The sequence below is a fragment of the Mandrillus leucophaeus genome, unplaced genomic scaffold (assembly GCF_000951045.1).
Source record: "Mandrillus leucophaeus isolate KB7577 unplaced genomic scaffold, Mleu.le_1.0 Scaffold246, whole genome shotgun sequence".
Taxonomy (NCBI): Eukaryota; Metazoa; Chordata; class Mammalia; order Primates; family Cercopithecidae; genus Mandrillus; species Mandrillus leucophaeus.
The window spans coordinates 1,116,751-1,130,311 of NW_012102543.1; the positions used below are offsets into that span (position 1 = coordinate 1,116,751).

At 40.6% G+C, this 13,561-nt stretch overlaps 1 protein-coding gene across 1 annotated transcript in view; it reads left to right on the forward strand.

Annotated features, from left to right (window-relative positions):
* Nucleotides 1-13,561, forward strand: part of DPF3 (D4, zinc and double PHD fingers, family 3) — a 280,919-nt gene that overhangs the window by 136,616 nt on the left and 130,742 nt on the right. Inside the window, exon 3 of the mRNA XM_011983118.1 lies at nt 10,027-10,134. Within this exon, the coding sequence (XP_011838508.1) occupies nt 10,027-10,134 (108 nt within the window). The remainder of the gene's footprint in view (nt 1-10,026; nt 10,135-13,561) is intronic.

Below are 13,561 nucleotides of genomic sequence, written 5' to 3' on the forward strand. Positions count from 1 at the left end.
CAACCTTGCTAAACTCATTAGTTCTAATAGCTTTCTAGAGATTCTGTAGAATTTTCTATATAGTTGATTATCTGTTAGTTTGCTAATAGATAATCTGAATAGTAAATAAAGAAAACTTACTTCTTTCTTTTAATATGGATAACTTTTACTTATTTTATTTGTCTCTTGCACTGGTTAGACTCTCCAATATAATGTTAGGTAAAAGTGGTGAGATTGGACACCCTTATGTTGTTCCTGATCTTAAGGAGAAAGCATTTATTTAATTTTTTGTTACTAAGTATGACATTAGGTGCAGATTTTTTTGTAGCTATTCTTTATCAGATTGAGGATGCTCCCTTCTATTTGTAGTTTGAGAGTTTTTTTTAAGTCACAAATGGATGTTTGATTTTGTCATCTGATTTTCTGTGTCTATTGAGATGATCATGTGGTTTTTCTTTTGTTCATGGAAGCTTCATTATGTAGGAATGGTTGATTAAATTTAATATCTTAAATTTACATTTAACATAATGAGTTACATTGATTGATTTCTGAATGTTAAACCAACATTACATTCCTAGGATAAACCCCACTTTGTTATACTATTTTATCTTTTGAATGTATTGTTAGATTCATGTTGCTCAAGTTTTATTAGAGTTTTTGCATCTATGTTTATGAGAGATATTGGTCTACAGTTTTCTTGTAATGTCTGTCTGGTTTGGGTGTCAGGGTGATGCTGGTCTCATATAATGAGTTGGGAAGTATTTCTTCTTTTTAGTTTTCTGAAACTTTATATAGAATTGGTATTATTTCTTCCATAAATATTTTATAGCATTTACCAGTGAATCCATTTGGATCTGGCAATTTCCTTGCAGTAATGTTTTTAATTGTAAATTTAATTTCTTTTATAGATATAGGGCTATTTAGATTATCTATTTCATCTTAAGAAAGCTTTGTTAGTATGTGATTTTGTTTCTTTTATCTACTTTCTCCTAATTGGTTGCACAAAGTTGTTCAAATATTGCTGCATTACCCTTTTAATATATGTAGAATCTGTGGTGACATATTATTTTACTCATTATATTGGTATTTGAATGTTATTTTTTACCTCATCATTCTGACTAGGGGTTTATCAATCTTATTGATCTTTTCAAATAAATAGCTCTTGGTAGAATTGATTTTCTCAATTGTTTTTTCTGCTCTAAATATTATATTTCCTTCTGTTTACTTTGGATTTAATTTGCTCTTCTGTTTCTTCTTCTAATTTTTTAATATTTGTGGGTATAGAGTAGGTGTATCTGTTTCTTAAGGTGTAAAAAGGTCATTGATTTGAAATATTTCTTCTTTTCTACTACATCATTTTCTGATATAATTTCCCCATAAATACTATGTTAGCCTCATTTAAAAAATTTTGATTTTGGGTTTTTATTTTTATTCAGTTCAAAATATTTTCCTGTTTGGTTTCTTCTTTTACTCATGGATTATTTAGAACTGTATTGTTTAGTTTCCAAACACTTGGGACATTTCCAAAGATGTGCCCGTTATTTATTTCCAAGTTAATTCCAAATGGTCAGAGAATGATTTTTATGGTTTGAATTCCTTTAAATTTATTGCAACTTGTTTTATGGCACCAAATATGGTCTACCTTGGTGAATATTCTGTTTGCTCAGGAAAAGAATTGTGTTTTGCTGTTGTTGTTTGGAATGTTCTATAAATATCGATTAGGTCAAATTGGTTGGTAGTGTTGTTTAAATCTTCTACGTCCTTACTTGTTTTCTATTTATTCTATGAATTATTGAGAGTGGGGTATTGAAACTTATGACGATAATTGTGGGTTTGCTTATTTCTCCTTACAATTCTATTACATTTTGTTTCATGTATGTTGAAGCTTTGTTGTTAGGTACATAAACATTTAGTATTGTTATATCCTCTTAATAAATTGATTCCTTTATCACTATAAAATAATCCTGTTAATCTCTATTAATATTATTTTCTCTGAAATCTCCTTTGTCTAATTCAAATATAGCCACTCCAGCTCTCTTTTGATTAATATTAACATGAAATATCTTTTTCCATTATTTTACTTCTTGCCTATTTGCATCTTTATATTAAAAGTAGTTTTTTAATAGGCAGCATATAGTTGTGTTATGCTTTTTACATGTAAACTGACAATATTTTTAAATTAGGGGTATTTAGAAAATTTACATTTAATGTGATTATGTTTTCTCTCTTTTTTGTTGGTTTATTAACTATAACTTGTTAATTTAATAATTGCTTAGTGTTTATAGTGTACATCTTTAATTATAGTTAACCTTCAAATTATATTATTCTACTTCATGAATAGTATAAGGAGTCTACCATAGTACTGTGATAAACAGAATAAGGCCCTTGCCCCACCCCAGACATCCACATTTTAATTACTGATATCTGTGCCTATGTTACCTTACGTGGCAAAAGGGACTTTGAAGACAGGATTAAGAATTTTGAGATGGTAAGATAATCTTGGATTATCCAGGTGGGCCTAATGTAATCACAAGGGTTCTTATAAAAAGAAAACAGAGTTCAGAAGGAGTTCAGAGTCAGACTGGATGTGATGATGGAAGCAGAAGTCAAAGTGACACAATAGAGGAACAGGCCATGCACCAAAGAATGTAGGTGGCCTCTAGAAGCTATTATAGAAAAGGCCAGGTAACAGGTTGTCTCCTAGAGTCTCTGGAAGGAATGTAATTCTGCTGACACCTTGGTTTTAGTCCACTGAGACTGATTTTGGCTTTCTGACCTCCAGAATTGTAAGATAACAAATTTGTGGTGCTTCAAAGCTCTAAGTTTGGGGTAATTTGTTACAGCAATAGGAAATTACTACAAGTATACATTTTTTTTTTTTTTTTTAGACAGAGTCTTGCTCTGTCGCCCAGGCTGGAGTGCAGTGGTGTGATCTTGGCTCACTGCAAACTCCACCTCCTGGGTTCATGCCATTCTCCTCCCTCAGCCTCCCAAGTAGCTTTGTGCAATTGTTGTTATACATTTTATTTTTTATGTATAGTATACACCACATACTACATTGTCAGTATGTATTTATTTATTTATTTTTAGACTGAGTTTCACTCTTGTTGCCCAGGCTGGAATGCAATGGTGCCATCTCGGCTCACTGCAACCTCTGCCTCCTGGGTTCAAGCGATTCTCCTGCCTCAGCCTCCCAAGTAGCTGGGATTACAGGTGTCTGCCACCATGCCCAGCTAATTTTGGTAATTTTAGTAGAGATGGGGTTTCTCCATGTTAGTCAGGCTGTTCTCGAACTCCCAACCTCAGGTGATCTGCCCACCTTGGCCTCCCAAAGTGCTGGGATTACAGGTATGAGTCACTGCGCCCGGCCGTCATTGTATTTTTTAAAATAGTCAATCATCTTTTAATGAGTTTAAAATAATAAGAAAAACATCTTGTATAATTATTCATGTACTAAGCCATTTCTGATGCTGTTCATTCCTTTGTGTAGATCCACATTTAGATCTGGTATTACTTTCCTTCTGCCTGAAGGACTTCTTTTTAACATTTCTTAGAGTATGGGTTTGTTGATGAATTATTTCAGCTTTTGTATATCTGAAACTATCTTTAGTTTGCCTTAGTTCTTGAAAGATATTTTAGCTGGATATAGAACTCTAGTTTGACAAGTTTTTTTTTTTTCTTTCAGTATTGTAGGGATGTTGAACCACTCTTTTCTTGCTTGCATTGCAAAGATAAGGATGTTCCTGTATATGTAACATGTCTCCTTTCTCTGGTTGCTTTTAATATTTTCTCTTTATCACTATTTTTGAGCAGTTTTGATTATGATATGCTTTGCTATAGTTTTCTTAATGTTTCTTATACCTAGTTTTATTGAGCTTCTTAGATCTATGGGTTTACAGTTTTCATCAAACTACAGAAATTTCCAGCCCTTATTTCTTTTTTAATTCTTTCTTCCTTCCTTCCTTCCGTTTCTCCTCTCTCTCTCTCTCTCTCTCTCTCTCTCTCTCTTTCTCTCTCGGAGACAGGATCTTACTATGTTGCCCAGCCTACTCTCAAACTCCCGGGCTTAGGCCATCCTCCCACCTTGGCCTCCCAAAGTGTTGGGATTAAAGGCATGAGCCACTGCACCCGGCCTCCAGCCATTATTTCTACAAGTATTTTTTCTTCACTGTCTTCAATTACACATATATTAGGCTGTTTGAAGTTGCCCCATACCTCATTTATGCCATTATTCTTTTTTTCTTTTCTCTTTTTTCCTGTGGGTTTCATTTTGGAATAGTTTCTATTGCTGTGTTTTTAAGTTTACCAGTCTTTTCTTCTGCAATGTCTAATCTGACATGAACTCCATCTGATAATTTTTTTGTCTTGCACATTATAGTTTTCATTTCTAGAAGTTAAATTTGAGTCTTAAAAATACATATATCTCCCAAATTTTTACTAAACTTGAACATATAGCATACAAATAATAACTGTTCTAATGTTCTTGCTACTAATTCTAATATCAGTTTCAGTTCTGGGTTGGTTTCAATTGATTGATTTTTCTCCTTATTATAAGTCATATTTTCCAGCTTCTTTACATGCCTTGTAATTTTGGGTTGGGTGCCTCACATTGTGAATTTTACCTTGCTGAATGCTGTAGATATATTTTATTCCTAGAAATGTTCTTGAACATTGTTTTGGGACATATTTAAGTTATTTGGAAACAGTTTGATGTTTTCTTGTCTTGCTTTTAAGATTTGTTAGGTGGAGTCGGAGCAGTACTTAGTCTAGAGCTGCAAAGTATTGCCTATTAGTGAGGCAAGGTCTTTCTACTGTACTCTACCCAGTACCCCATGAGTCATATGGTTTTCCATATTGGCTGGTGGAAACAGACTATTTTCGCCCCCTTGTGCACACCAAGCGCTGTTACCTCTAATCTTTTTGGGTAGTTCTTTCTCCAGTCCTGCCTAGTTTCCTCACAAGCATACATGGATCAATGCTAACCTGAATACTTGAAGGGGACCCTCTGTGGATCTCCACGTTCTTTGTGCAGCTCTCTTTTGTCGACCCTTCTGTTGCTTGGGTTCTAGTCACTGTGGTCTCCTCAGACTCTTGGTATTTTCTCTTCAACTCAAACGTGGGGACTCTGTAGGGCTCCACCTGTATTCCTTCTCCTTATGTTCCAGTCTGGAGACTCTCTTAAGGCTGTAAGCTTGGGCAATCACAGGGCTTATCTTGCTTGTTTTCAGTGTCTCAGGAATCACTGTCCTTCAATGCCTGATGTTCATTGTCTTCAAAACTGTTGTTGATTTCTTTCTTCCTCTCTTTTGGTTTTAGGTGGGAGCTAAATCTGGTCTTTATACTCCATCTTAGTCAGAAATAGATATGCTTTTTATTTTAATTTAATTTTACTTTATAATTGTGTAAAATATTTGCATGGTTCTAATGGTATATTATGAGAAAGTCTAGCGTATCTTCACTTTTACCCTGTTTCTTCTTCCTATAGGCAATTCCTCTTCTTCCTTCTCTTTTTCTTCTTGCTATTATTATTTTATTTTTGCTCTCTCTAGGTAATTTTTTTTTAGCTTTTCTCTTATACTCCCATAAAAAAAATACAAACACACCACACATATATATTTGTCTGAATATGTGTGTATCCCCATTTGTTAAATAAATGATAGTGTGTTATATACATAACAGCCATCCTTTATTATCCACTGGGAATTGGTTCTAGGACCCCAGAAGGTACCAAAATCTGTGGGTGCTCAAGTCCCTTATGTAAAATGGCATAGGCATATTTGCATATAACCTACACACATTCTCCCATATTCCTTAAATCATTTTTAGATTACTTATAATACCTAATACAATGTAAATGCTATGTAAATAGTTGTTATACTGTATTTTTTTAAAAATGTATTTTAAATTGTTGTATTGTCATTTTCTATTTGGAAACTTTGACCCTGTTACCTGGTTCTGAGCAGGGGTAGTCACTACCTCTTTCCTACAACTCTTGTTCCTCTTTAGTTCCTCGGCTTCTTGGTTAGCTCCCCTTCAAACCCAAGCAGATATATGGGATGCAGGATTGGGATGTAGCTGTCTGCTGTTGGAACAGAGGGTGGACAAATTGGTATAACTCACAGGAAGATAGATTTTGATTCAAAATAAGGTCATGGTAAATCTCTTTATCACAGTAAGAGTTGGCCAACAGTGGGACACTCTGTCCCGTGACGTAATAAATTCTTCATTGAAGGGAAGTTTCAGGGGCAGCTGCGGGTCCACCTCTCTGAGATCCTGCAGGGAGAGGGCCTTTCCCTGGGAGGGCTTGAACTGCAGTTCAGCTCTGGATGGGGAAAGATGAAACTACTTCAGTTTTTTTCTTCCCCATTTCAATTGCTGTTCCTATGCCATATCATCCTCCCTCCCTCCCTTCTTTCCTTCCTTCCTTCCTTCCTTCCTTCTTTCCTTCCTCTCCCCCTCTCTCCCCCTCCCTCTCTTTCCCTCTCCCTCTCTTTCTTTTCTTTTCTTATATTTTCTTTCCTTCCTTCCTTCCTTCCTTCCTGCCTTCCTTCCTTCCTTCCTTCTTTCTCTTTCTTTCTTTCTTTCTTTCTTTCTCTCTTTCTCTCTTTCTCTCTTTCTTTCTTCTTGACAGAATCTTGCTCTGTCACGTAGGCTGGAGTGCAGTGGCATGACCTATAACCTCCACCTCCTGGGTTCAAGCAGTTTTCCTGCCTCAGCGTCCCGAGTAGCTGAGATTACAGGCATGCACCACCACACCGGCTAATTTTTGTATTTTTGGTAGAGGTGAGGTTTCACCATGTTGGCCAGACTGGTCTTGAACTCCTGGGCATAAGTGATCTGCCAGCCTTGGCTTCCCAAAGTGCTGGAATTACAGACATCAGCCACTGTACCCGGCCACTCTTCCCTCTCTTTTCTCTCCCATTTCATCTTCTAAATTTTGCATAGCTCATGCTTTGTCTGTGAGAGATGCCCAGAACCCTCAGGATCCACCTGCTGAACTTGTGCACTGTGCATAACCAGCTATATTCATCTGCTGACCATAAAGGCATCAAGCCTTTCATTGCCAGATGTTTCCATGGAGCCAGTTCTCTCAGCAAGTGTGTGAGTTTCTGATTGTGTGTGTGTCTGTGTGCATCACGTTTGTGCTTACACATGGGCATGAGTGTTGTAGCTGGAGTTGCAGCTCAAAATAACAGAAAAGGAGTTTGCTCAGTGGGGTATGTGAAGTGATGGGTAGCAGTGGCCTTGGTTACCAGGGAAGACTGGTTTCCCCTCTTGTCTTCGGCCACTTGTTTCCCCTCCTTCATATCCCCTCCCCAGCCCTGGGCTCACTCCCCAAGGTTAATTTTCCTCACAGCAGCTGTGACTCCATCCTCCTTCCCCACCTCCATCTACCACACATGCACACACACGAACACATATGCACACACACACACGCTTTGAGTTATGTACCTCCTGTTCTAATGAGATAAACAACATAAGTCTCATGGGGCCCTGCTCTTCCCTCTGTAAGTGGAACTCCAGCACTGAACGTGTTGTTCCTATAAAGGAACCCTGGTGTCTGTCAGCCTGGTGAAGAGGGCAAGGAAGGGGCCAAGAAGTCCCAGGGGAGCTCTTGGGACCATTTGCTTGTTGTGATGAGGTGGATTCAAAGCAGACATGAAACAGAAGGCTGTTTCTACCCTCATGGCTAAAGAATCAAGTGGCAGCTTGGTGGATGGGGCGGGGGTCCGTCCTGTTGCATGGGTGTGGAGTCCAAGACTAGGTCAGCTAACTTGTGACAGTTAAAAACTGACATCTGTCATCTTTATGGATATAGAGAGCTTTCTCTTGAATATGAGTGAATCCCCATGACAGCCCCTAGGAGGTAGGTATTAATGTTATTAATGCCCTTGTCGTACAGCTGAGGCAATAGGCTCAGAAAGGTGTTAGGATGTTTCCCAGGACTCACGTGCTTTTCCTTTGCACTGCAGAGCGTCTCCGATCCAGCAGAGAAAGAATGAAACAAAAACAGCCCCTTCTTCTGGAGATTCGAACTAGCTGCTAAAATGAATTCTCCCAGAAGAATGGGCCTAAAGCTCCAAGCAGAGTGGCCTGGGGCTTCTCTGGTACCGCTGACCGCCAAGCACAGTGACTGCTGTCTCAGGGAGGGTGTAGGACCTGGTCAAGTGTGGACACTTTTGCACTCTTGCCATGTAGACCTTTGGGGGCTGCTGGTGGGGCCAGCTCGCTCGCTCGCTCTTACCTGTGTTTGATTGGGTTGGAAGCACCATGAAGCGGCCTCTGGGCTACGAAGGAAACCTAAGGCCCAGAGATGGCCGTGGGAGGAGAGGGGGTGCAGGGAGCTCTGACCTCAGGCCTGAGCCTTCACTTCTGGAGTCCCTCTTGGGTGGTTTGGATCTGGGTGGATGAGTCCCCTGGAGCCAGGAACAGCAGGGCCAATGGTCATTCGATTCTGACATTTCTGAGTGCAGGTCAGTTCTGGATTCTAAGAACCAAGGGGTGGGGAGGTCAGAATCTCCAACTTGCTCACAATCTTGCAACCTATGGAGCAGCTGTGTGATTAAACATAAAGAGACCTGAATATTTTCGTTCCTTTAATGCTGGGATAATTGACTCTGTCTTAGACCCATCCCGATAAATGGGTAGAGTTGACTGGTAAAAATGAAAATGAATGAATGAGTATATAGCAATGAAAGTTACATAGATTTTCTCTGCAAAGGTGAAGAATGAAGCCAGTTTCCCTTCTTAACTTTTAAGGGCCCTGAAATGGAAGACAGCAGATGGAAATCAGGTGCTGATGTTTCCTGAGCCCATGGTCCTAGGTGTGTGCAGTGACACTTTTGTGGTAGGCCGCCTACATCCAGCAGCTGTCATGTGCCACATTTACCTGCAGAAGACAGAGTTGTGACTTTAAAGGGAAGCTGCAACATATTCGTTCATTAATTCAATGAGTATTTAGTTTGGTTCCGCTGTGTGTCGGGCACAGTTCTGATTCTGGGATTTCTGACAAGAACAAGACAGAAAAGTCCTTGTCCTCATTAGGCTTTTCTTCCTATTAGGGGTTGGTTGGCTTGCTGGTTTATTATGGGGGTTATCACTCTCTTCAAGATTGCGAATCACCTAGCCAGTCTGAAAATTACCTAGCCAGTCTCAAATACCTGCCTTTTCACCCCTCAGCCTCCTCCCCACCCCATTTCCCTGGGAATAGTCTGTGGCCTAGCATGGAGAAGCCCCTGTTCCTCCAAGGCCTGTGGCTGCCACCGGAGCCACAGAGTTGTTGTCTGGTGAACAGGAAGGCTCCTCATGGTGCTTGGCATGCAGCATGGTGTCAAAGGCCACACACATGGTGTGGCATGTAAGCCCAGCCCCTGGCCTCCTGCCTGTTTTGTTTTTTTTTTTTTTTTTTTTTGGTAAGGCCAGGCACATAGGCTGGGATATAGAGGTATGCGGGCTCTGCAGGTCATGTGGCCTGGTCACCAGAGTGGGCTTATGTTCTCATGGGGGCTACACAAGGCTCCATTTGCCTGCAGTGAGCTGCCAGCAGCCGGAGGTGGGAGATGCCTCTGAGTAGATCTAGTGTTTTTGGTTCTGTCTCTTTGCGATGCTTCTCAATCCAGGCTGTCCATATGGTAGGACAACTGACTACTGCTCCATTTTGAAGGAAACCTGCTTAACCTGGATCCGGATGGAGGGGCGGTGGATAGAGATCCACTGCTTTGGAGACACTGCAAAGGTCCCTCTTGTCTGAAGGTCCAGTTGGTGATCTCTCCAGGCAGGAGAGCAGAATTGGTTTTGGTGAAGGCAATGGCTCTTGTTGGCATGTGCTTGCTGAGCAGCGTGGTGGAGCTGATAGAGCCAGGGTCCTGGGGTCAGATGACCTAGATTCAGCCTTGCCACTGCCAGCAATCAGCTTCGTGATGTTGACAAGTCACTTCTCTCTGGGCTTCAGCTCCCTCTCCTTGTGAATGACAGGGTTAGTTAGGGTTGTTTCCAAGGCCCCTTCCAGCCTGGAGCCTTTAATCTCTACATTGTCTCTGTCCACAGGCCTTGCCCCGGGCCAACTGTATACATACCCTGCCCGCTGCTGGCGCAAGAAGAGACGATTGCACCCACCTGAAGATCCAAAGCTGCGGCTGCTGGAGATAAAACCTGGTCAGTGCGCGCTGGAGCTTGGTTGGGTCTGTGATGGGAAAGGTGGGAGGACTGGGCTGGGCCCAGGACAAGGTTGGTTTACTCCTTTGTCCATAGAGCTAAGTTTTCCGGGAGAGGGAACATGCCCACATTGTGCTCAAGGGTGCACCTCTGTGCCTGCTGAGTAGAAACGTGACCACGCGTCCACCAGAGATTTTCTCCCCTCTGGGTGTCTCGTGCCTTCCCTTTGCCACCCCAGGGGAGGAAAGCAAGCAAGCAGGAGCAGCATGGGACCAGTTCCAGGATGACTTTCCTGACAGAACTGAAGGCTGTGCAGCTCTTTCGGGTCATGTGATACCTTTCTTGTGGCCTCAAGTAAAGAAATCTTGGCTCAGTTTGTATATTTCTGAGGAGAAGAGAGTACACTGTGGACCCTCTACCCCTTACCCTGTATGAGCTTTGGAGCATCTTACACAAAAAGGGGTCAGTTCACTAAAAATTGCACTTACCTTGGATGCGGATGAAAGAGTTTGAGTTTAAAATTTACCCGAGTGACGCAGATTGCTCTGTGGCCACACAGAAGGAATTGGTGGGGTTATGTTTATACTGATCTAATATATATACATTATTGAGACGGAGTCTAGCTTTGTTGCCCAGGCTGGAGTGCAGTTGTGCGATCTCCACTCACTGCAAACTCCGCCTCCCTAGTTCAAGTGATTCTCCTGCCTCAGCCTCCCAAGTAGCTGGGATTACAAGTGTGCACCACCACTCCCAGCTAATTTTTGTGTTTTTAGTAGAGACAGTGTTTCACCATGTTGGCCAGGCCGGTCTTGAACTCTTGGCCTCAAGCGATCCACCTACCTTGGCCTCCCAAATTGTTGGGATTATAGGCATGAGCCACCGTGCCTGGCCTATGCTAATCTAATATTACACTTCTGACTATGTGGCTGTCTTCAGACCTGTGTCTGTGTTGCAGCAAGTCAAGTGATTACCCTAGGCCCTTAGCTTTAAAGCCATCTTTGTTTTTGAGGGTGCCAGGCTGGGATATGACTCAGGGTGGTAGGGACAGTGCTGTTCAGTGGTGCAAACAGAGTTGACATACTTCCTCCCACTGTCACCAAAGCATTGCAGACTGTCAAGGCTGGCTGCCTGGCAATGGTACCTCACTCCTTCCTTTCAACACTGGTCCCTTAAGCTGACTTTGCTTTGCAAAAGCTTTACCTACAGTTCCAGGGTTACGACTGCTTTGATTGTTCACTTCAATTCACTTGAGTAGAAGTTTTATTTGTTTATTTTATTTTTTAGTGGTGAGTGGGCTCCAGATTCTTCAATATGCTCTCTCCCAGGTCTCCGGGGTCCTTATACCAATTTACAGACCCTTGCAAATACTCCAGGGTGATGACCGAGGTTGTCCCAACCCCCGCCTTGTTGCAGGTTGTAGGAGATCATCAGGGTCTCCTAGACCAGCACGATGCAATAGAAATATAATGCAAGCCACATGTATTGTTTTACTTTGTCTACTAGTTACATTAAAAAAAGGAAAAAGAAACGGGGAAATGAATTTCAATCATATATTCCATTTAACTCAATATATCAAAAACATCATTTCAACATGTCATCAATATAAAAATTATGAGATCGTTTATGATCTTTTTTGGTACTCTTTTTGAATTCCGTTGTGTATTTTACACATCCCCACATCTCTTTTTGGACTAGCCACAGTTCAAGCACTCAGTAGCCACATGTGACTAGTGGTGACCATATTGATCAGTGTGGTTCTAGACTTACATTCAAAGTGCGGTCCTGACCAGCAGCGGCAGCATCACCTGGGGCTTGTCAGACGTGCAGAAGCATGGTCCTCGCTCCCGACCTGCTGCATCAGAACTTGCATTTTATCATGATCTCCTGGAGTGCATCCCCAGAATGCATGATGAAGTGTGAGAAATGCTGGTCTCGAAGACTTATAGGTAGCTAGACTACAAGTCACCCTGGCATGACCATAAGCACGAAAAAAGTCTTATGTAATTTTTAAATTAAAAACTTTTAAAATTTATTTGACTTTGAGTAGGTAATACAGTTACATGTACAGTTTTTATTTTATTTTATGTTTTTATTTTTGTTTAGAGGATAGGGTCACACTCTGTTGCTCAGTCTGGTGTGCAGTGGCTCCAAAGAGCTCACTATAGCCTCCAACTCCTGAGCTCAAGCGCTCCTTCCACCTTAGCCTCCTCAGTATGTGGGGACTACAAGTGCATGCCACCATGTCTGGCTAATTTTGTCTTTTCTGTAGAGACAAGGTCTCACTCTGCTACTCAGGCTAGTCTTAAACTCCTGGCTTCAGATAATCCTCCTGCCTCGGTCTCCCAGAATGCTAAGATTACAGGCAGGAGCTACTGTGCCTGGCAGTTACATATTTTGACATTCAAAAGATAAAAGGATATACTGTATCATGAAAAATAAGACCCAGTCTCTCCAAAGGTAATCAATAGTAGCAGTTTTTTTTTTTAGATTCCTTCAAGAGATAATTCATGCATGCACCAGGAATTAAATCTATCTAGCTTTCCCTCCTCTTTTTACACAGCACAACCACTTTGGGTTTTGCACTTTTCAATTAAAAATGTGTCTTAGATATTGTCCACAGCAAAATGTAAAGAGTTTCTTCATTTCTTTTCTGTAATTACATAATATTCCATTGTATGAATGTACCACAATTTGTTTAACTGGCTGTTCTCAATTTTTGTTTCTAAATTTTCCAATTTAACCAGTGATGCAATGAATATTTTGCGTGTATATGAGGATGTCTCACATGTAAGTTGTCAATTTAAAGGGTTTTATTATAAGTGCTTGACACGTTTTAAATTATTAGTCTTTATTCTTAACATTTCTGTAAAAAGTCTTGGTTAAGAACAATTTTTATCAGACTAATTAGGTCTCCTTTTATAGAAGCAAAGACGTTTAGCACTACACAATACCTTAGATATCACTAACTCCGATTCCTTATTTTACTGGAGTCTAGACAGTTTAATAAACTTGCTCAAAGTCACACAGCAATTTGTGTGGGTCCAGCAGAAAATCTAGGTTGCCTGATTTCATTGTTCAATGCTTTTTCTGCTTCCTCATACTATTGATAGGTATACTAACTTAAACTTTAGCAAGGCTTCTTCTCTTAAAAACTTTATTTTATGATTATAAAACTAATATATAAATTATTAAAATAACCAAGAGATAGTTGAAATTCCTTTAGTCATAAACATTGGAAGTTCAAGTCAAGCAATTTTAAGCAGAAAAAGGGAAGTTGGCTCATGTACCAGTAAATCCCCAGGTTTGTCTTGCTTCAGGCATAGCTGCATCCAGGTGCTCAAACATAGTGAGAGTAGTGAGGGCTACATGTCCTCTTCTTTCTTTCTTTCTTTTCTTTCTTTTCTTTTCCTTCCTTCCTTCCTTCCTT